The 24,786-nt window shown below is 42.8% G+C and overlaps 1 protein-coding gene across 1 annotated transcript in view; it reads right to left on the reverse strand.

Annotated features, from left to right (window-relative positions):
• The window catches only part of plcb4a (phospholipase C, beta 4a), a 600,847-nt gene that overhangs the window by 193,228 nt on the left and 382,833 nt on the right, over positions 1 to 24,786 (reverse strand). The window contains exons 12-13 of the mRNA XM_070889861.1: positions 14,308 to 14,416; positions 4,236 to 4,446 (exon numbers count right to left, since the gene is read on the reverse strand). Of these exons, the coding sequence (XP_070745962.1) occupies positions 4,236 to 4,446; positions 14,308 to 14,416 (320 nt within the window). The remainder of the gene's footprint in view (positions 1 to 4,235; positions 4,447 to 14,307; positions 14,417 to 24,786) is intronic.

A 24,786-nucleotide genomic window follows, 5' to 3' on the forward strand; every position in this document is an offset into this window, starting at 1 on the left:
GCACTATTTTATCATATTCTTTAACTTGGTTACTTAAAATGGGCTAACAAATGTGTTCGACAGATGTGTTCAAATGAATTTGAACTACGTTAGCATGCTCATTCACATATCGCTGAGGGCAATTTCAACTCTACACAATCCCAGCTGAGACCGGACATAAATATCTCTGCAACCAAAGACTGCAAATGAAGTTTAGTTTTATTAAGAAGTTTTTTTTTAATACACTGAACATTTAGAAATTGCCATTTCTTCTGGGAGAAAACAAACTTATTCATACAATTCAGAAATCTTATCAGAAAGTACACTAAGTCTGTGTTCATAGTTAACTATGAACACAAACTTTAATAATCATTATATCCTAAAAATCATCCTGCCACCATATATCTAGAATCTTCATAAATAATATCACTGACCAGGTAGTGGACCAAAGCCATTATCCATTAAATTAACCATAATCCTTATCCCTCTCATTTCTTTATATTATCGGTTTTATCCATGAATCTCTCACTGATGCAGACTCCCTGCCAAATGCACCAAAAGTCCTTGTCCTTTAGCTATGCTACTACTTCCCAGGTGTTGTGTGAATGACTAATTTGCAATGCATGACAGCTGTTGTTCTTTCAAGGGCAATATTTTTCAGGTCGTCATCCATCCAGCTATCAAGACTGATAGGTAAGGTGATTTAGCAGTTTTTGAGCATCTGTTAACAGGCAATTAACGGAAATATCAGAAGTGCCTTAACTTTCTGATCCAGTCCATGAAGAATCGAGATATCTCAGAAGATCAACAAAATTGCATTATGTAGAATGAGCAGCATCATTAGTTCGGCATTGATGCAAATACCCCTGACCACAATGGTTAGCTCTGGTTAGGCCACAACTAGAGTATTGCGCCCAGTTCTGGTCGCCACACTTTAAAGGATGTGAAGGTCCTTGAGAGGGTGCAGAGGAGATCTACCAGAATGGTTCCAGGGATGAGGGATTTTAGCTACAAGGTTAGTTGCAGAAGCTGGGATTGTTCTCCTTGGTGCAAAGGAGATTGAGGGGAGATTTGATAGAGGTGTACAAGATTATGGCAGGTTCGGATAAGGTAGACAGAGAAAGGCTGTTCCCTTTAGCTGATGGCACAAGGACTAGGGGACACAGTTTAAGGTTTTGGAAAAGAAATACAGGGGGGATATGAGGAAGAACTGTTTACGCAACGAGTGGTTATGACCTGGAACTCGCTGCCGACGAAGGTGGTGGAACTGGAGACATAAGAACATAAGAAATAGGAGCAGGAGTAGGCCACCCAGCCACTTGAGCCTGCTCCGCCATTCAATAAGATCATGGCTGATCTGATCATGGACTCAGCTCCACTTCCCTGCCCGCTCCCCATAACCCTTTATTCCCTTATCGCTCAAAAATGTGTCGATCGCCGCCTTAAATATATTCAATGTCCTAGCCTCCACAGCTCTCTGGGGCAGAGAATTCCATAGATTTACAAACCTCAGAGAAGAAATTCCTCCTCATCTCAGTTTTAAGAGATGTCCCCTAGTTTTAGTTTCCCCTATGAGTGGAAATATCCTCTCTGCATCCACCTTGTCAAGCCCTCTCATTATCTTATATGTTTAAATAAGATCATCTCATATTCTTCTGAACTCCAATGAGTATAGGCCCAACCTACTCAACCTATCTTCATAAGTCAACCTCCTCATCTCTAGAATCAACCTAGTGAACCTTCTCTGAACAACCTCCAATGCAAATATATCCTTCCTTAAATACGGAGACTAAAACTGTACGCAGTACTCCAGGTGTGGCCTCGCCAATACCCTGTACAGTTGTGGCAGGACTTCTCTGCTTTTATACTCTATCCCTCTAGCAATAAAAGTGAATATTCCATTTATCTTCCTGAATACTTGCTGTACCTGCATACTCACTTTTTGTGTTTCATGCACAAGGACCCCCAGCTCCCTCTATACTGCAGCACTTTGCAATTTTTCTCCATTTAAATTATAATTTGCTTGTCTATTATTTCTGTCAAAGTGGATAACCTCACATTTTCTCACATTATACTCCATCTGCCAAATGTTTGCCCACTCACTTAGCCTGTCTATATCCCTTTGCAGATTTTTTGTGTCCTCCTCACAATTTGCTTTCCCACCCACCTTTGTATCATCAGCAAACTTGGCTACATTACACTCGGTCCCTTCATCCAAGTCATTAATAAAGATTGTAAATAGCTCAGGCCCCAGCACCGATCCCTGTGGCACCCCACTAGTTAGTTTGGCAACTGGAAAATGACCCATTTATCCCGACTCTGTTTTCTGTTAGTTAGCCAATCCTCTATCCATGCTAATATATTATCCACAACGCCGTAAACTTTTATCGTGTGCAGTAACCTTTTATGTGGCACCTCATCAAATGCCTTCTGGAAATCCAAATACACCGCATCCACTGGTTCCCCCTTATCCACCCTGCTCGTTACATCCTCAAAGAACGGCAGCAAATTTGTCAAACATGATTTCCCTTTCATAAAACCATGCTGACTCTGCTTGATTGAATTATGCTTTTCCAAATGTCCCACTACTGCTTCTTTAATAATGGACTCCAGCATTTTCCTCAATGACAGATGTTAGGCTAACTGGTCTATAGTTTCCTGCTTTTTGTCTGCCTCCTTTTTTAAATAGGGGCGTTACATTTGCGGTTTTCCAATCCACTGGGACCGCCCCAGAATCCAGGGAATTTTAGTAGATTATAACCAATGCATCTACTATCCTGAGACGATCGATGATTTCAACGAGAAATTGTATAGGCACTTGAGGGAAATAAACTTGCAGGGCTACAGGGGAGTGGGACTGACTGGATTGCTCTACAGAGAGCCGGCATGGACTTGATGGGCCGAATGGCCTCCTTCTGTACTGTAATGACTTCATGACTATGTTACAGACTCAGAGTACCCAAGTTTGTGATACATCTCCAGCACATCACCATCATTTGTGCCACTATCCCGTCAAGTCTGATAGGGGAATAAAGCAGTAGAACCTCTGTTATCTGGATATTTAGGGATTGCAATAACATGACTATTGATGTGTTAATATACACAATATAGAAATTAAGAAAATTAATTTCATATATTTTTGTGAAAAAAGCTTTCAGATATAGTAAATATCAAAAATTATTAAATTAACAAAATAGAGTACAACGTTGCAAGAACTAAAGTAGAGTGCAGTGTCATATTTCACAAAAAGGTGACTTATATTTTGACTCACTTAGTTCAGCCAGATAACCTTTTCATAATTTTGGTCTCTTATCAAATTAAGTCATGCAGGAGAGAAAATCAACTTAATTTTTTGCAGTAAGTTAATAGTTCCTCCATACCTGTCTTAAGATGATGGAGACCAACATTATGAATCGCTTCAGCAATAGGTTTTTCACTTATTTGGCTGAGCTAAATAAACAAAATGATAAGGGGACAAGAGCATGAAATGTAAGGAAAATAGGCTCAAAGCACTGGGACTCTTCTCGTTGGAGAGAAGGCTAAGGGGAGATATGATTGAAGTTTTCAAATGAATACGGCTTTGATTGTAAAGGATCAGTCAGAGCTACTTGAGTTCATATGAGACAGAAGAATTAGGAAACTCAAGTATAAGCTGAGAAGAGGTGGATTAAGAAGAAGTAGGGGGATATCGGAAACATTACTAAGAATGGTCAATTTTTGGAAAATAACTCAACAAGAGAGATAATAAGGGCAAATAGCGTCGAACTCTTCAAGGTAAAATTGCAAGAGAAACAGATGCAACCTCTAGGACAGCAGGTAGGCAGACCAGATGGACCTATGAGGGCTGACTTTCTTGGCCTTTGAGTTCTGGGAACTGAATTGCTGGGTCTTCACCTTTTTAATGCTACCCCAGGATTTGCAGGGCATTCTGAGGAGGGGTTGAGGAAAATGGTAGAAGGTGGCAGGCCAGATGATATCATTTAAATGAGGTAGAAGGGTTATCCCAATTTCCCAGTAGCAATGGTAGCTAAGATCCAAAATGCAGGGTTGCACAGAAAAATCTGACGCTGTGGCCTGTCCCCCGAAAGTCCTGCCAACACTCGGATCATCGGGATTCTGGGGGCAGTGGAGCAAGGGGGGGGGCAGCTGAAGAATTACAGATGTATGCTGCATTACTTTTTCTTTTACCTTTCTCTTAAAAGCTAATACAGAGATACCTTATCCTTTTAATATTTTCTGAGCACGATATGACAAACCTGCAGCCAGATAAAAGGACTTGTCTGTACATCTCGACCGAGGATTTGCCTCCAAACTGCCTGCCTATGAGATAGGTATTATGAGAGGAACTGATAAAGTAATGGGACAAAGGTTGGTCCATTTCTTGATACAGCTCCAAACGGTCAAGGAAGACGGGAGCATTTTCATCTGACATCAGATACCTGCAGAACCCGTCACACGACATATCAGCTGTAAAACAAAATGGATAGTTTTAATTCAAATTAGAGCACCCGATTCAGAAATCTGTGTCAATGCCATCTTGTACTTTAATACAGCATTCCTAATTAGGTCTGTCTAACCAACCAGAACTGATTAAAGCGCAACGCTGTGATTCTCTACTGAAAATGTTACTCTCGCCTCAACAGAAATAACTGATGGAAACGATGTGACACAAAAAGCATAATTCAACATTCATTATCATGTCGACGCAATGAGCAATCTCACACACCACAATGCAAAAATAGGTACTCCATTAGTAGCAGTGCAATTAAGTTTAAAACACTGCCATGTAAGTTTGGAAGTTATCATTACAACTCACTTTGGTGCATTCATGTGCGTTCAATATCATGCTTTGAGTGGACTGGTTAAGAAAGGATAGCTACAAATAATATGAGCCAAGGGCCAGCTCCCTCCACCCAACAGACATATTTGGATCTATTCAAGTTCACGATTTGTTATTTCTAAAATATTATCCTCAAAAGACTTATATACAATTATATTGTGAGTAATGCTGTTTGCTGAGTACCTACATGAAAGTAATAATGTTGGCACGCAACATGCAAACTATCCCGCATGCATGTGAACAGTAGGTGTCATAACTCTAATAGTGGTGACAACGGTTATTTTTATTGGGTAAAATCTGCAATTGCTAATTACTGGTGCGTCTGGTGGACCAGTAGGAATAATGCAATGTGCTACAATTGTGTTAAGGTGCAGTGAGTGTCATATAAGAACATAAGAAATAAGAACAGAAGTAGGCCATACGGCCACTTGAGCCTGCTCCGCCATTCAATAAGCTCATGGCTGATCTGATCACAGACTGAGCACCACTTCCCCGCCCGCTCCCCATAACCCCTTATCATTTATATTTCTGTCTTAAATTTATTCAATGTCTCAGCTTCCACAGCTCTCTGAGGCAGCGATTTCCACAAATTTACAACCCTCTGAGAGAAGAAATTTCTCATCTGTTTTAAAAGGGTGACCCCTTATTCTAAAATCATGCCCTCTAGTTCTAGTCTCCCCCATCAGCGGAAACATCCTCTCTGCACCCACCTTGTCGAGCCCCCTCATAATCTTATAAGTTTCGATAATCTGGCCGCTATAGATTCTGTGGGGTTGGGTTACAGTAGCTTATGATCGATGATATCCTCAGAGGAGGCTAGCAGTGGCATTGATGGCAATACACTGACATTCCTGACTCTTGCTGTCCGAAGACTGAATGGCTTTAATAGGAGCTAGGGCCCAGGAATTCCTGGGGCCAGAGAAGGTGGAATACTTGAAGTCCGCCCGGTGTGGGAAGGCAAAATGTGGAGCAGAAAGCATGTGCACCGGGATTCCATTCACTTGCTGCTGCCTTTTAAATTCCAGGGGGAAAGCCATGGACTACTGCCCACGCATGCCTTCACCCCTACCCCACCCACTCCCCCTCCCCCAAAACCAGGCAAATTCACTTATCTTTCAAGCCTCCAACATTTCCCGTTCTCCTTCCCTCCCCGTGACTTACCCAAGCATGCTACTCTGGAGGCACAGCACGCAGTTTACACCTATTATTACAATGAGGTCCAAGGCCAGATTTCTAATAAGCCACCGGCCTCCCAGTTCAAGCAGTGCCTGAAAGCAGACCATGGTGAATTTCTACCCCAGTGGGTGAATGCATGCTGCAAACTGGATAAGTTGTATGCTTTACACATGAAGAACCACTACTTGAAAGGAGAGCAATTTGTTTTGGTGATGGGCGAACTAGTATTTGTCAACAGGAAACTGTTTAGTTACAACAGAGTTAGGTTTCATTTATCACAGATGATTACAACTATTTGAAGCCTCTTCTTTTGATGCCACATGCTTTCTGTACAGAAGGTGTTATTGAACTTATCATAATTCAATTCAACCAGAACTCTGTGCCCAAAACCTATCCATCGTAAAGTACCATGCACCCATCACCTCAGTCCTCACCAATCTCCGCTGGCTCACCATTCCACAGTGATGGGATACATGCCAATCAATAGGTACCAAAGGCATTTTAATGGCCTATTGAGCAAAGCACCCAAGACAGAAAGGAAGGGAAGGCCTTCTAAGCTAAGTCAAAAACTTTCCTTTGTGAGGCCAGGAGAAGCTGGAGTGCTTCCCTGGGTCCCACAAGTACAGTCTGGGCATCTACTGCCCCGGGCTTCCCCCTTCCCACCTGTGAGATGGCCCGATTTCCCTCCCGTGACTTACCTTTGTGCCAGCAGCAGCCTCTGGATCCCACAATGTTGACCTGCCTGAAGCCAGCCAGCTGCTTCTTTCTGCCCGTTTTGAGCAGCCATCCGGCCGACATGATACAAATGAGGCCCGGTAGTTATAATAGCCCGGGCTTCAAACTGATGATGTCAAGCGGGTATGACTCTCGCCCAGCACACCCCGCCCACTCAAAACCCACACCCAGTTAAAATCTCCTCTTGTCCATCTCTGCAACCTTACCTAGCCCTACAGCTTGCACTTTCGACTTTGGTCCAATGTATGTCTCCCCAACTTCTCTTCCATCATTGGTGGGAAAAGTCTTCATCCACCATATTCCTGAATGCTGTTATTATCTTCTGAAATCTCTGAACCTGACTATCTCTTTTCTTGCTTTCAAAAATCTCCTCAAAAACCTTACAACTTTGATCATGCCTTTGGTCACCTCCCCCAACTTCTCTACTATTGCCATCTCACTGTCCATCAATCTCTGTAACGCACCTTTTATTTACATACTCCTCGGCACCATCATCCAAAGGCATGGAGTCAGCGTTCACATGTACGCTGATGATACTCAGCTCTATCTCTCCACAACATCTCTTGAATCTTTGATGGCCTCTGTGTTGTCTGTCTGCCAACAGGTCACAATATACTCCATTGTCTTTAGCACCTGCTACAAACTGCACTCTCTTGCTATTGATTCCATCCACCGCCTAACCAATCTTTCAAGTCGTACCAGACAATCTTTAATCTCAGTGTCCTGTTTGACCATTGAGTTGGTCTTTAATCCCCATATCCAATCCATCACCACACGGCTTATTTCTTCCATCGATGCAACATTGCTCTCCTATGCCCCTAGATTAGACCTTCCTCCACTGAGACTATCATACATGCCCTCGACGGCTCGAGACTCTAAATGGTCTTGCTGGCCTCCCCTCTTTCACCGTCTATAAATTCCAACTTGTCCAAAACAGAGCCGCCTATATCCAGTTCTGCATTACATCCTGCTCACCCATCACTCTTCTCTTGATTTAATCTGGCTCCTGGTCCAACAGAGCATTACATTTAAAATTCTTCTCCTTGTTCACAGATCCCTCCATGCCTTACCCCATTCTATCTCTGCAAGCTCCTTCAATCCTAGATCACCTCCTGAACATTCCATTCCTCTGACCCTGCCCTTTTGTCCATTCCTGCACCCCACCACTGGTAGCAGAACTTTCAGCTAGCTCAGTCCTACTCTTTCCTACTCCCTCTCTAAACCTCCCTAATCCTCTCTCCTTTAATTATATCCGACAATCTAAACTCTTGGTCACCCCCTCCTCGTCCTTCCAGACTCAGCATCTGTGTTAAGGGCACTATATAAATATAGGCTGTTGTTGTCAGGCCCCTTATTCCAAATATACCAGTGTTAATTTTTTATATTGTGCATAATGCAATTCAAATTCCTTTATTCTTTTATATCAAACCAGTAAGCCACATGGTGCTGTTGTCATATTCTCATCCATTTTGATCAAGATGAAATTTATCATACCCTTTTCCCAGAAAAGAAGATAAAGGTAAAGATAAAAGATAAAGGGGGCAAAATTGAGGAGGGCTCCGTTTGGGGGCGGTAACCCTCACGAGACGGGTGACCGTGCCCGGTGCTGTACTTCCCGTCGGGGCGGACTCGGGGACGCTACCCGGGCAAAAGTTGGAGTGCTACGCAGCTTCTCCGCATAGCTCTGACGTGTTCCCAGGGCCTTCCCCTTCCATTAAAGGGGAGGGCAGGCAGCGAGCTCGGCAGGGTTTTCAGGGGCCTACACTAGGCAGGGTACCGTGATCGGAGGCTGGCACCGAAACGGAGTGCTGGGCTGCATGATCGCAGCACGGACCCCACGAAAGTCGACATCGAGGTCGGACTGGTAAGTCGGAGGGCAGCTCAAAATGGCACCGCGGACCTCACCTTTAAATTTCGCCCGGCGAGCGAAGTGCAGCCCTGTTCGCGACCCGCCTGCCGCAGTCTCAATTTCTGCCACCCCCGCCCGCGAAAACACTTTTGCGTCCTGTTAGCGCCCCCCCCCCCCCCAGAGGTGCACAGCAGGGGAATTGCTGATTATATAAGCCGCTTCTGATTATATAAGCTGCTTCTATTATTTCAGATTTCCTGACAGGAACAGTTGTCATAGCCACCACTGATAGCAGATATGTCAATGTTAGATACTGCGGTGAATCAGTGAAGTTGTTCAATGTTTAATGATAAGTTCCTGGTCAACATTAGTAAAGGTTTAGGAAACATTAACAGATATGAAACCCAATTAGCACTTTGCTGTCTAGTAGTAAGTCTATTTATTCATTGGTGTTTGTTTCCTAAACATCTCTGTCTTGCTTCCTCGCTCCCCGTTCTGATGGAGGGGCTTAAAGGAGAAGAGGGAGGTGGAGGGGTTTAGGGAGGGCATTCCAGATTGTGGGGTTTAGGCAGCTGAAGGCACAGCTCCCAAAGAGGGGGGGAACAAAGGGAGAGGGGAATGCACAAGACATCAGAGGAAAGGATAGCTCAGTGGTTAGAAGTTGTGGGGCTGGAGGAAGTTACAGAGATAAGTAGGGACAAGACCATAAGGGGATTTACAATTAAGGGTAAATGTTTAAACTTGTGACATGGGGGGAGCAAGAGCCAATGTACATCAGTGTGGGAGACAAGCAGCAGTTTCGGATGAGCTGAAGTTTACGGAGGGCGGAGCATCAGAAGCCAGCCAAGAAAGCATTGGAACAGTCGAGTCTGGATGTGACAATGGCATGGATGAGACCTTCAGAGGCAGATGGCTGAGGTTGGGGCAGAGGTGAGCAATATTATGGATATGAATATTAAGTAGTCTTTAGAATGGAGAGGGTATGGGGTCAGACAATCAGAGGAGATTAGAAATTAGAGGTGAGTGCCATAAAGGTTATGGTTTTTATAGACAATTTAACTCTGTATCCACTAGGTGGCAGCTAGTTTTAAGATTTCACCATGTGGCAATATTATGATGTTTTACAGAATACCATCCTCACCATTGACAACGTCCACGCTTATTGCGGGCAATCACCTATATTGGCAGTGCTAACCATTTGTTATTACCAAAGGAGTCAATTACAAAGGTGCTGCTTAAAAACGTATTAACTGCGCTAACTATTTTGAGTTCAATAAGTACTGACCGATTTAAAAAGCTCTGCTGATTTCAGGCAAAGTCAGGTTTTCAAGCGGTTTCAATCAGCTGTTAAATGCTCCTCATTAAAGTGCGATTACCTCAGTGATGTGCCTGTACGTAAATGGTAACTAGTTTTTTTTTTTTCGTTTCATGATTTCTGTGACTTGGATCAGGCATCCCGGTCACCTCCAGGCTGGGAAAACTTCATATAGCATGTGCCCCTGGGGTATAAAAAGGAGCACCTTGCTGTTGGGTCACATGTGTGGAAACAGACAAAGGGGCCAAAATTGCCCCTTTCTATAAGGCCTCTTGCCACCTGAAAGTGGCGGCCACAGGTCGGTGCGGATTGACCGCCGAGTCTCAGCGGAGGGGCCGGCATTTAAAAAATTGCCCTTGCCCAGTTTTGGAGCGGTGTAGGGGACCGCTCCGCCCGTTTTCCCGCTGCGGCGTGCATGTGCTGACCCCTTACCGACCGGCGGGGATCCCTTTCCCGGAATTGCCCCGCGGGAGTGGCACTACCTCCGATCAGTGCCACTGACAGCTCTTACATCCATTGTGGTTTGGCGGTGCAGCTGCTCTTAAAGCGGAGGTGGCGCTGCCAGCGACGCCATGTTATTTTATGGCGCAGGTTCGGCCGGACCGCCAGCAGGCAGTCTGGCACTCCCTCTTGGGTGCCAGGCCGCTGGCCCTGCCGAAACCCTCCCTGGTGGCCCAGTGTTTGTCACTAAAGTGGCTGCAAAGTTCGCAGCAGTCCTCCCCTTTAACTGATGGAGAGAGACGTTGTGACGCGCCAGCTGCGCTGATGATTGACGGCCTCAGCTACCCCGCCCCGACTCGACTTCCGCCCCCATGATGAGGCCACTTCCGCCCCACTCCAAAAAAACTCCGAAGTGCTGAATTTCGACGGTTAGGCCAGGACACTTCAAGAGCGATAGATGCGACTATTTTTGGACGGTGGGCATCATGAGCCAAGGTCCAGCTTAAGAACTGAAATTCCAGGAGCAGAGTAGAAGACTGGCCCAAGGCCCTTGAGAGGGGTAGGCGTGGGCCAGGGAACGGCAAAAGTTGCTGGATACATTGGAAGTTGAGTTTGGGAAGGGTTTGTAATTTTATTTTTAAGATCTGCTGAATTTTTAGCATGTTTATCGTGTCATAAATTTTTAGGGCTATGTAGTGGAATAGGTGGGGAGTCAATACAGTAGCTAATTTTTTTTTTAAAACAGAGATATTGGCGTAGAGTTTCTTCTAGTTTTATCAGCGTAATCCGGTTGAAATCGGTCAGACCAATGCAAAAGATTGTGGAATTTGAAAAGCAAGTTACATCAAGCGTAAATCAAGTTTCTGCAATCTTTAATGCTGGTTTAAAAAATGCCGTACTGGAAGCCGGCCCTGCCCATAAAACTGGCTCCACCCCCAGATCGAAATAATGAGCTTGGTGAGTTTCAGCCATTCAAGGAGGCACTCTAAACTGAGCTTATTTTCCTTTTGGTGCTGGGGCACTAGTAAGTTTTTGAAGTTTTACATATTAAAACATATTTAATTTGCTAAGAAACTGACTGGTGTGCACCACTAAAACTTAGGAAAGTTTTTTTTTAAGTATTTTCAGTGATTCTAAATCTGGTTACTCACAGGCGGAGGATGAGACACCCTTATTAAAAATGCTTTTTTTTTGTGATAAACCCATTTTCAGCCATATTAATAAAACTGCACCAGGTTACAACTCTTAAATGCATCAACAAATATTTTTAATACAAAGAATATTTTTAATGCAGATTGCGCTGATACATGGGAGATTTTATCCAAATGAGTTTGGGCAAAAAACTTGAACCATAACTTCACTTAGGAAAAACAGCGCAAATTCAAAAAACTGTCCGTGTGGTTGGTAGTGAGGAAGAAAGCTGTAGACTGCAGGAAGATATCAATGGACTGGTCAGGAGAGCAGATCAGTGGCAAATGGAATTAAATTCGGAGAAGTGTGAGGTAATGCATTTGGGGAAGTCCAACAAGGCAAGGGAATATACATTAAATGGTAGAATACTGAGAAATGTAGAGAAACAGAGGGACCTTGGAGCGCATGTCCACAGATCCCTGAAAGTAACAGACCAGGTAAGGTGCTACGAAGGCATAGAATGTAAGAGCAGAGAGTTATGCTTGAACTGTATGAAACACCAGTTAGGCCACAGCTAGAGTACTGCATGCAGTTCTGGTCACCACATTACAGGAAAGGTGTGATTGCATTAGAGAGGGTACAGAGGAGATTCATGAGGATGCTGCCAGACCTGGAGAATTTATGAGGAAAGATTGGATAGGCTGGGGTTGTTTTCTATGGAACAGAGGAGGCTGAGGGGAGATTAAATTAAGGTGTATAGAATTATGAGGAGCCTAGATAGTTTGGATAGGAAGGACCTATTTCCCTTAGCAGAGGGGTCAATAACCAGTGGACAAAGATTTAAAGTAATTGGTAGAAGGATTTGAGGGGAATTGAAGAGGACCTTTTTTACCCAGAGGGTGGTGGGGGTCTGCCTGAAAGGGTGGTAGAGGCAGAAACCCTTAGCACATTTAAAAAGTGCTTGGATATGCACTTGAAGTGCCATAAACTGCAAGGCTACGAACCAAGAACTGGAAAATGGGATTAGGCTGAATGGCCTCATTCTGTGCTGTAAATTTCTATGAAGCAAGTGCAATTTGCTCCTAGCTTGTCGATTGCGCCCAAAGCATGAATGGGAACTTACTGAGAAAGGCAAGGATTTATGAATGGTTAATGTTTTACTGATTGATTGTTTTTTAGTAAGTATGAAAATTGAACCAATCCACATGCTATGCATAATACGGACATGTCAAGCACTATTCTGTACCCAATAGCATGTCTGACACTTGATTAATCAATAAAATAACAGTGCTGGATTTTTTTTTCCATTCAATAGATCCACTAAATATTAAATACAACTTCTATCAAAAAAGCTTGCTGTACTGTGAAACTGCTCGCCAGGAATTTGCTGATCCAAAATTTGGTGCCAAGAGGTACAACAGGTATTACTCAATATTCATTAACTAAGTAAGGAGGAACTTTACGGCATAGTTGTAAAGTCCTTACTCTACAGCATAAAACCACACGAGGCACATTCTGGGGACAAGGTCACTCTGTGACCTCAACTCTTTATTCCAGCACTCCACAAGTGATGACTCTGCGTGGGACCTCCCTTTATATACCTGGGAGATCAGGTAAGGAGTGTCTCCCACAAGTTCACCCCTTGTGGTCAAAGTGTGCATCTAGGTTGTGTGTATACAGTAACCTAGTGGTGTTACATTGTGGTTACATACATGACATCAGTTAATAAGTAACCAAAGAATTTTCACAGCTCCTTAAATAATGTTTTGTAGGAATCATATTACTTAAAAGTGGTAGAAACCTAGTACAATTCACGAGCACGATGTACTATAAAATAATCTAATAACCCAGTATTGTGAAGGAGAAGCATTTCTGAACTTCAGCAGAAATTTGTCTTTCAATTTAAGTATAGAGCTAAGGATCTTACTGATGTAAGAGTTGCCAATTACTTACAAGACCAAACTCACTTTTAGATGAATTTTTTGTGTTTGTCAAGGTGAAGTACATATGCATTTAAAAATGGAGCACTTTCCCACTTCAGGCCAGACCAGGTAAGGATGGCTGATTTCCTTCCCCAAAGGACATTAGTGAACCAGATGGGTTTTTAATGACAATCCGGCAGTTTCATGGTCACTGTAACTGATACTACCTTTTTATTCCAGATTTATTTAATTATCTGTATTTAAATTCCACAGCTGTCGTGGTGGGATTATGAACTCATGTGTCCGGATCATTAGTGCAGGCTCTGGATTACGAGTCCAGCAACATAACCACTATGCTACCGTTCCTGCCAATCAATGCATTTCAATGGTGAAGCAGACAGCGAGATGCCACTTTCAGGAAGCTGACAGTGGAATGCCGCAATTCAGACAGTAACATTTGGATAACCACATTCAGCCTCGCATCTGATTCTCGCCTGAAGTTGCTGTACCATTTGCGCATAAATAATGACAACGCCGTTAGCCTCACTGTTACTTTGACAGCAAATTCTGGCCAACTGATTTTCGCAGTCTGAAACAAATTTGAAATATGGGCTCTTCAAAGTGAAGTACAGCACTGTCTTAAATAATTAACTTAACTAACAAAACATTTTCTTGCAGAAGTTCAGATCTCATTTTTGTACTGTACATGGGGAGTAACACGCAAGTAGTTACTAGCTCACCTAGATGTATGTATCTCTTATAAAGAACAGGAACAGGGTCAACAAAACGACTCAATGATTTTAAAATATTTCAGTGGTATAAAACAACAGGAAAAACTGTAGAAAATGTCTGAGGAAGACTTATCCCAGTCACCTGAACTCTCTTTTAATGTGATAAGGTGAGACGCAAGAGTGCTTACCTTTCTTTCTCAGCTCTTCATCTGGCTCATAACTCTCAAGTATCTGCATTGCTCTTTTTGATTCATAGAAGGGGAACAAAATTTCATTCAGACGAGGATCTCGTTGATTCTGCAGTCAGTAAGGAAAAGCCTAAATTAAAGTGTTTCCTACCAGTATCTTATAACCCAAAACAATGTTAATGATTGTGCAAGAGAACTGATTGAAGGTAAAATATCTACCTTTCCCCCCCTAGTCGCTTGAGTTTAATAACAAAGTATATAATGTAACAACATTCTAATGCAGATAATCCCTGTCATTTTGGAGTTCATTCCTTTATTTTAAATTAAGATATCACTAACAAAATGAGCTAAGTGTCTATAAACATTGCAGTTTTACCCATCAAAGCATTGTATGTGTTGTTATGAAATAGTAAAAGTTTCTACACATGGGAGTATGTAAGGGCCAGCCATGAAATGCAGTCAATATTTCTACATGTGAGATTGACCAGATATTGCAACAATGACATATTCAAGAGTGGGTTATGATAACTTCCTGTGGTTGGGTTTGACATACACTGCTACACTTGTAATGGTTTTCAAATTTAAATAAATGAGTATTGTTTTGTAGCCCATGAAACACAGTTGAAGCTGCTTTGTAATGTTACTTTGCCACTGTATCAAGGTAACCAAAAAAATATGATCTTTATTTCCACAAGGACATCCCGAGCCAGATGGTCAAAAATATATGTTCAGCTCTCTGATCATGTAGGCAGTAAATTCATTGAACAGTGTGATGCTGAACCACACAGACCAGATTGTATATTAGTTGTATCTCTAGTCTGTGCTGCATTTGTTAGAAACATAGAAAAAATAGGTGCAGGAGCAGGCCATTCAGCCCTTCTAGCCTGCACCGCCATTCAATGAGTTCATGGCTGAACATGAAACTTCAGTACCCCTGCTTCCTGCTTTCTCGCCATACCCCTTGATCCCCCGAGTAGTAAGGACTACATCTAACTCCCTTTTGAATATATTTAGTGAATTGGCCTCAACTACTTTCTGTGGTAGAGAATTCCACAGGTTCACCACTCTCTGGGTGAAGAAGTTTCTCCTCATCTCGGTCCTAAATGGCTTACCCCTTATCCTTAGACTGTGACCCCTGGTTCTGGACTTCCCCAACATTGGGAACATTCTTCCTGCATCTAACCTGTCTAAACCCGTCAGAATTTTAAACGTTTCTATGAGGTCCCCTCTCGTTCTTCTGAACTCCAGTGAATACAAGCCCAGTTGATCCAGTCTTTCTTGATAGGTCAGTCCCACCATCCCGGGAATCAGTCTGGTGAATCTTCGCTGCACTCACTCAATAGCAAGAATGTCCTTCCTCAAGTTAGGAGACCAAAACTGTACACAATACTCCAGGTGTGGCCTCACCAAGGCCCTGTACAACTTTAGCAACACCTCCCTGCCCCTGTACTCAAATCCCCTCGCTATGAAGGCCAACATGCCATTTGCTTTCTTAACCGCCTGCTGTACCTGCATGCCAACCTTCAATGACTGATGTACCATGACACCCAGGTTTCGTTGCACCTTCCCTTTTCCTAATCTGTCACCATTCAGATAATAGTCTGTCTCTCTGTTTTTACCACCAAAGTGGATAACCTCACATTTATCCACATTATACTTCATCTGCCATGCATTTGCCCACTCACCTAACCTATCCAAGTTACTCTGCAGCCTCATAGCATCCTCCTCGCAGCTCACACTGCCACCCAACTTAGTGTCATCCGCAAATTTGGAGATACTACATTTAATCCCCTCATCTAAATCATTAATGTACAATGTAAACAGCTGGGGCCCCAGCATAGAACCTTGCGGTACCCCACTAGTCACTGCCTGCCATTCTGAAAAGTACCCATTTACTCCTACTCTTTGCTTCCTATCTGACAACCAGTTCTCAATCCACATCAGCACACTACCCCCAATCCCATGTGCTTTAACTTTGCACATTAATCTCTTGTGTGGGACCTTGTCGAATGCCTTCTGAAAGTCCAAATATACCACATCAACTGGTTCTCCTTTGTCCACTTTACTGGAAACATCCTCAAAAAATTCCAGAAGATTTGTCAAGCATGATTTCCCTTTCACAAATCCATGCTGACATGGACCTATCATGTCACCATTTTCCAAATGCGCTGCTATGACATCCTTAATAATTGATTCCATCATTTTACCCACTACTGAGGTCAGGCTGACCGGTCTATAATTCCCTGTTTTCTCTCTCCCTCCTTTTTTAAAAAGTGGGGTTACATTGGCTACCCTCCACTCGATAGGAACTGATCCAGAGTCAATGGAATGTTGGAAAATGACTGTCAATGCATCCGCTATTTCCAAGGCCACCTCCTTAAGTACTCTGGGATGCAGTCCATCAGGCCCTGGGGATTTATCGGCCTTCAATCCCATCAATTTCCCCAACACAATTTCCCAACTTAAAAAGATTACCCTCAGTTCCTCCTCCTTACTAGACCCTCTGACCCCTTTTATATCCGGAAGGTTGTTTGTGTCCTCCTTAGTGAATACTGAACCAAAGTACTTGTTCAATTGGTCTGCCATTTCTTGGTTCCCAGTTATGACTTCCCCTGATTCTGACTGCAGGGGACCTACGTTTGTCTTTACTAACCTTTTTCTCTTTACATACCTATAGAAACTTTTGCAATCCGCCTTAATGTTCCCTGCAAGCTTCTTCTCGTACTCCATTTTCCCTGCCCTAATCAAACCCTTTGTCCTCCTCTGCTGAGTTCTAAATTTCTCCCAGTCCCCAGGTTCGCTGCTATTTCTGGCCAATTTGTATGCCACTTCCTTGGCTTTAATACTATCCCTGATTTCCCTAGATAGCCACTACAACTTGGCTGTGTGCATTCACGCCCACGTCATTTGAGGATGGGAGAAGGCTCGGCTGTGGCACATCCCCACGCAAATAGTTGGTCAATATTTAATAGCCAAGGTATTTGCAAGAGATTTTTAAAAATTTGTTCTTGAGATGTGGGTGTCGCTGGCAAAGCCAGCAATTGTTGCCCATCTCCAATTACCCGAGGGAAAGTGGTGGTGAGCCGCCTTCTTGAAACGGCAGTCCATGTGGTGAAGGTACTCCCACAGTGCTGATAGGGAGGGAGTTCCTAGATTTTTACCTAGCGACGATGAAGGAATTGAGATTTATTTCCAAGTTAGGATGGTGTGTAACTTGGAGGGGAACTTGCAGGTGATGGAGTACAAATGTGCCTCAGACCTTGTCCCTCTACACGGTAGAGGTCGCGGTTTTGGGAGGTTCTGTCGAAGCCTTGGCGAGTGCATCATGTAGATGGTACACACTGCAGCCACGGTGTGCCAGTGGTGGAGGGAGTGAATGTTTAAGGTAGTTGATGGGGTGCCAATCAAGTGGACTGTTTTGTCCTGGATGGTCTCGACCTTCTTATGTGTTGTTGGAGCTGCACTCATCCAGACAAGTGGAGAGTATTCCATCACACTCCTGGCTTGTGCCTTGTAGATAGTGGAAAGGCTTTGGGGAATCAGGAGGTTGAGACACTTGCCGCAGGATACCCCAGCCTCTGACCTGCTCTTGTAGCCACAGTATTTATGTGGCTGGTCCAGTTAAGTTTCTGGTCAATGGTGACCCCCAGGATGTTGATGGTGGGGATTAGCGATGGTAATATTGTTGAATGTCAAGGGCGGTGGTTAGACCCTTGCTTGTTGGAGATAGTCATTGTCTGGCATGAATGTTACTTGCCATTGATCAGCACAAGCCTGAATGTTGTCCAGGTCTTGCTGCTTCTGGGCACAGACTGCTTCATTATCTGATGAGTTGTGAATTGAACTGAACACTGCAATCATCAGCGAACATCCCCACTTCTGACCTTATGGTGAAGGGAAGGTATTGATGAAGCAGCTGAAGATGGTTCAGCCAAGGACACTGCCCTGAGGAACTCCTGCAGCGATGTCCTGGAGCTGAGATGATTGGCCTCCAACAATCATTTTCCATCGTCCTTTGTACTAGTTATGACTCCAGCCAGTGGCATGTTTTTCTCCTGATTCCCATTGACTTCAGTTTTACTAGGGCTCCTTGATGCCACACTCGGTCAAATGCTGCCTTGATGTCAAGGACTCTTACCTCTGGAATTCAGCTCTTTTGTCCATGTTTGGACCAAGGCTGTAATGAGGTCTGGAGCTGTGTGGTCCTAGCAGAACCCATTTGAGCATCAGTGAGCAGGTTATTGGTGAGTAAGTGCCACTTAATAGTACTGTCGACGACACTTTCCAGCACTTTGCTGATGATTGAGAGTAGACCGATGGGGCGGTAATTGGCTGGATTGGATTTGTCCTGCTTTTTGTGGGCAGGACATACCTGGGCAGTTTTCCACATTGTCGGTTAGATGCCAGTGTTGTAGCTATCCTGGAACAGTTTGGCTAGAGGCACGGCTAGTTCTGGAGCACAAGTCTTCAGCACAACAGCCAGGATGTTGTTGGGGCCTGTAGCCTTTGCTGTATCCAGTGCACTCAGCCATTTCTCGATATCATGTGGAGTGAATCAAATTGACTGAAGACTGACTTCTGTGATGTTGGGGACCTCAGGAGGAGGCCGATATGGATCATCCACTCGGCCCTTCTAGCCGAAGATGGTTGCAAACGCTTCAGCCTTGTCTTGTGCACTTGAGTGCTGGGCTCCGTCATCATTGAGCATGGGGATATTCATGGAGCCTCCTCCTCCAGGTAGTTGTTTAATTTTCACCACCATTCATGACTGGATGTGGCAGGACTGCAGAGCTTTGATCTGATCTATTGATTGTGGGATCGCTTACCTCTGTCTATAGTATGCTGCTTCCATTGTTTATCATGCATGTAGTCCTGTGTTGCAGTTTCTCCAGGTTGGTACCTCATTTTCATGTATGCCTGGTGCTGTTCCTGGCATGCTATTCTGCACTCCTCTTTGAACTAGGATTGGTTCCCTGGCTTAATGGTAATGGTAGAGTGAGGGATATGCCAGGCTATGAGGTTGCATATTGTGGTGGATTACAATTCTGCAACTGCTGATGGCCCACAGCGCCTCAAGGGTGCCCAGTTTTGATCTGGTCGATCTGTTCTGAATCTATCCCATTTAGAATGGTGGTAGTACCACACAACATGATGGAAGGGAGTCCTCAGTGTGAAGACAGGGCTTCGTCTCCACAAAGTGACGAAGATTTTAAAAGATGTTGACTTGAAAAGATTTCCTGAAAACCATGTTTTCTTTAGAGATAAAGCAGAGCTATAAACAATGCACAATTTTCAGCAGGATCCTGTCAAGTATGTGATGCAATTATCTGTTTCAATGGGATTACATCAGCATGTCACAAACCAAAAAAAGGGATGCCAAAATGCTTATTGAGAACTGTGTCCGCTGAAGATAATAAGTACTGGCCCTGTACTCTTGGAAGTTGTTACACCATTATCCTGGAATTATTTTTTCATATTGTATGTAATTATGCTGTTGGTTTATTCACGGTCTGTAAATTTAAATGTATTGTAACCTTTTGCTGAAAGTAGGGATGACAGTTCATTAACATTTATTTCCACCTTTTAAAATCCCTGGCAGTAGTTTTATTCTATTCACCGTTTATGTATATCATAATGAGAAGTCTAATTCTATTTTTTAGTATTTGATATAAATTTTTCAAATTAACATAGTACTTTTTTATATATTTACATCAAACATAATTAATTCCCTAGTGTTTTTATATTTCTTTTGCAATTACTTTAAACTTCGTGTTATTTTCTTTACCAATTCAATCTCATTATTTACTGTTCCTTTTTTAAGCTATTATATCAGTTTCGACTCAAAGCTTTTTCATATACTAAGTAAACGGACAGCAGAGGAGAGAGCATGACATGAGTGGATACGAAGAGATTAGGCGAGAAGTCAAAAAACAATTAGGAAGGTAAAGAGGAAATTAAATTATCAAGGAACATTAAACAAAATGGTAAAACATTCTACATGCATATAAATAAAAAGAGGAAAGTCGGGATGGGAATAGGGCCACTAAGAGATGGTCAGGATAAAATGGCAGAAATATTAAATAATTATTTTGCTTCAGTATTTACCAGGGAGACGGATCAAGTGCCTATGACATTGGAAGATGAGATTAGAAATTATATAACCACATTTACAATAAAGAGCGAAGTATTAAATAAACTAATCAAACTCAAAGAGGATAAAACCATTGGTCCAGACGGATTGCATCTGTGCATTTTGAAAAAAAAATCGAGGGAAGAGATAGCAAAGGCACTATTACGCATATTTAATAATTTGTTAGAAAAAATTGTAGTGTCAGAGGACTGGCGGATAGCTAAAATTATACCTATATTTAAGAAGGGAGAGAGAACATATCCAGGGATCTATAAACCAGTCAGCTTAACATCGGTAGTAGGAAAAATAATGGAATCCCTACTAAAGGAGAAAATAGTAAAACATCTAGAAAACAAAAATATAATAATGAATAGCCAATATGGATTTCAAAGGGGAAAGTCTTGCTTGACCAATCTCATTGAATTCCTTGAAGAGGTAACAAAGAGATTAGACAAGGGTAATGCAATAGATATGATACATCTAGATTTCCAAAAGGCCTTCGATAAGGTACCATATAATAGAATAATGATTAAGGTCAGAGAATGTGGAGTCAGGGGACATTTAACAGAATGGATAGCTAGCTGGTTGAAAGACAGAAAGCAGAGAGTAGGGGTAAAGGGTAGCTATTCAGAGTGGCAGAAGGTGGAAAGTGGGGTCCCACAAGGATTAGAGTTGGGACCACAGTTGTTCACAATTTATATTAACGATTTAGACTTTGGAATCAATAACACAATTTCTAAAATTGCGAATGACACTAATTTGGGAGAATAGTTAACAATGAGGAGGACTGCAACAAATTACAATACATTATTAAACTTGAATAAAAGGCATATAATTGAAAAATGAATTTCAACATAGATAAGTGCGAAGTATTACATTTTGGTAATAAAATAAGGAGGTCACATATTATTTGGAAAATAGGAATCTAAATGGGATAGAGGGGCAAAGGGATTTTCAAAATGCCTTTGATAGAGCGCCACATTTTAGACTAAGGTCAGGGAATGCGGAGTCAGGGGACAAGTAGCAGAATGGATAGCTAGATGGTTTCAAGACAGAAAGAAGAGAGCGGGGTAAAGGGTTGCTATTCAGAGCGGCAGAAGGTGGGAGGTGGTGTTCCACAAGGATCAGTGCTGGGACCATGGCCCCAAGTTTCCACATGATTTGCTCCTGATTTTTAGGAGCAACTGGTGGAGAATGGAGTATCTTAGAAATCGCAATTCTCCACATTTAAGTTTTCTGCAGTTCTAGTCAGGTAGAACAGTTTCACTTTGGAACAGAATTTTTTTTTCAAAAGGGGGCGTGTCCGACCACTGACGCCTGATTTGAAAGTTTCCACAGTGAAAACGTACTCCAAACTAACTTCGAATGGAGCAAGTGAAGATTTTTATAGGCCTGAAAAAACCTGTTCTACACATTAAAAAATCAGGCGCAGGTTACAAATTAGGCATCCGGAACGAGGTGGGGGAAGGGAAGTCATTAAATTCTACAATCAATCCTTAGTTATACTTGTACAAATATTACACAAATAATTCCAACCTGAATAGAAATTTATAAGCAAAGAAAAGATTAAATAAACCATGTTCCTACCTGTGTGAAAGTGCTTCAGGTAGGCCTTTCAGGCAGGGAGAAGGCTGCAGGAAGCCTCACAAGTTGAGGCTGCCGTCCCCGATGGCAGAGGGGGGGGGGGGTGGGGGGGAGGCAGTAAGGGTCCGACCGACGGCAGCAGCCGTCCCCGACGGCAGGGGGGAGGAGGCAGTGAGAAGGCTGCAGGAAGCCTCAGAAGTTGAGGCAGCCATTCCCGACGGCAGGGGGAGGGGGGGGGAGGCCCCCCTGCCGTCGGTCGGACCCGTCGGGAAACGGCTGCCTCAACTTGTGAGGCTTCCTGCAGCCTTCTCACTGCTGCAAGAAGCCTCAGTGCTGATCATGGAAGGGCAATGTGCTTTTATTAAAAAATGATAAAAATTAAACAGCTACAAAGAACTACAAAAATGGCCAAGTGCCAATGTTTCCTTCACACTGCGCGTGCGCGAACGCTCCAACGCGCACGCGCAGGGTTTCCGGTACAAAAAAAACTCATTTAAATGGTACCCACCCCCTCCTACTTACAAAATCGGCGCGAGTGGTAGGCTCCGCCCCCTGGGCGCCGCGCCAAGCAGACATCGAGCTGCAAAGCGCTCGAGAATAGCGTGTTTTTTTTCAGGCGCCGTTTTCAGCGCGAAAAACGGGCGCCCAGCTCATAGGGGCGCCTGTTTTGCCGCGTGTGGAAACTTGGGGCCTATTTGTTCACAATTTATATTACTGATTGAGACTTTAAAATCAAAAACACAATTTCTAAATTTGCAGCTAACACCAAATTGGAGGGGGGTGTGGATAGCCAATACTGAGGAGGATTGCAACAAATTACAAGAAGACATCAATAAACTTGCAGAATGGACATATAATTTGCAAATGAAATTCAACATCGATAAATGTAAGGTATTATATTTTGGTAAGAAAAATAGGGAAGTCACATATTACTTTGAAAATAAGAATCTAAATGGGGTAGGGAAGCAAAGGGATCTCGGAGTACCAATACACAAATCACTGAAAGTATCAACACAGGTTAACAAGACCATTAAGAAAAGCAAACCAAGCACTAGGGTTTATTTCTAGAGGTATAGAATTGAAAAGAAGAACGTGTATCGAACCTTCGTTAGTGCACACTTGGGGGTACTGTGTGCAATTCTGGGCACCATATTATAAAAAGGATATAGAGGCACTGCAGAGGGTGCAGAGAAGATTTACAAGGAAGATACCAGAAATGTGAGGGTACACCTATCAGGAAAGGATGAACAAGTTGGGTCTCTTTTCTCTTGAAAAGAGAAGGCTGAGGGGTGACCGAATAGAGGTCTGTAAAACCATGAAAGGTTTTGATAGAGTAGATACAGAGAAAGCATTTCCACTCGTGGGGAAGAGCAAAATTAGAGGCCATCAATAGATAGTCACCAAGAAATCAAACAGCGAATTCAGAAGAAACTCATTTACCGAGAGAGTGGTGAGAATGTGGAACTTGCTACCACAGGTGACTGAAGCGAATAGTATGGATGCATTTAAGGGACGGTTAGATAAGCATATGGGGAGAAGAGAACAGAGGGTTATGCTGATAGAATTAGATGAGGAAGGATCAGAGGAGGCTCAAGTGGAGCATAAACGCTGGCATGGACTGGTTGGGCTGAATGGTTTGTCTATGTGCTGTATATTCTATGTAAATCCATTTATTTATTTTCTGCAGTTCCCTTCCTAAACCTCTCTTCCTCACTTTCCTCCTTTAAGACGCTACTTAAAACCTCTCTCATCTGCCCTAATTTCTCCTTTTGTGGCTCGGTGTCAAATTTTGTTTTATAATACTCCTGTGAAGCGTTTGGGTCTTTTCACTATGTTAAAGGCTCTATATAAATAAAAATTGTTGTTGTTTGATTTGGCTCCCTAAACTTCCTAATACTTTTTTGCTAGCCCTCTCCCAATTTATAGCATCTGAAGGGTACCTATTACAAAGCAGGAACGATCGATACTTGAAACAAAATCTGCCGGCACCTACAAAGACCCTGGTTTGGCCTTCCTGCGATCTTTAGGCCAAAAATGTTTTTCAGTTAACTGTCTAGACAGAGTCCCTTAGAGATACTAAGCCATTTTTTGAGCAGGACATGGGTAAATCTATAATTTTGTGGGAAATTGCCCACCCATTAAGGACCTATTGTAATTCCTACAGATATTAGGCACTTAAATGAAGCACACATAACGTACAGACCTAACCTAAAAGAAAGTGTAATCAGATTAGATAGCACATGGTAATTAAAAACACTAATTAATTAATTTGACCTATTAAGCCAATATTCTGAATACTGTTGCTAACACCCTGACATTTAGGGAATACGGAGACAAGATCAAGCAAGGTCAGACTAATCACCCATAAAATAGACAGAAACATCAAGCTGTCCTGCTCATAGATATGGCATGAATAATGTAAGATGTAAGATGTGGATGACCATTATTCTGTACACTTGGCCAAAGTATAATAAACATTATAGTGGTAGGTAGGTTCTGCGGAATGTTATAGATTTTATAGACATGACTAAAATACACATGAATGTGAAATAAACTAAGTTGAATTATGTATATAAACTTTCTTTGATGGCTAAGATCTATAGCCCCTGAAGTCATTAAGTGGGATAGTAATGAACAAACAATTGGTATGTTCTTTTAAAATATTTTCTCTCTGCTGCTTTAGAAGAGGCGATAACTCATTTTCAATAAATGTGCAATGTCCGAGCAAAAGGTGAGAGAATTGTACACAAATGCATTCAACATTT

Source organism: Pristiophorus japonicus, chromosome 9 (genome assembly GCF_044704955.1).
Source record: "Pristiophorus japonicus isolate sPriJap1 chromosome 9, sPriJap1.hap1, whole genome shotgun sequence".
Taxonomy (NCBI): Eukaryota; Metazoa; Chordata; class Chondrichthyes; family Pristiophoridae; genus Pristiophorus; species Pristiophorus japonicus.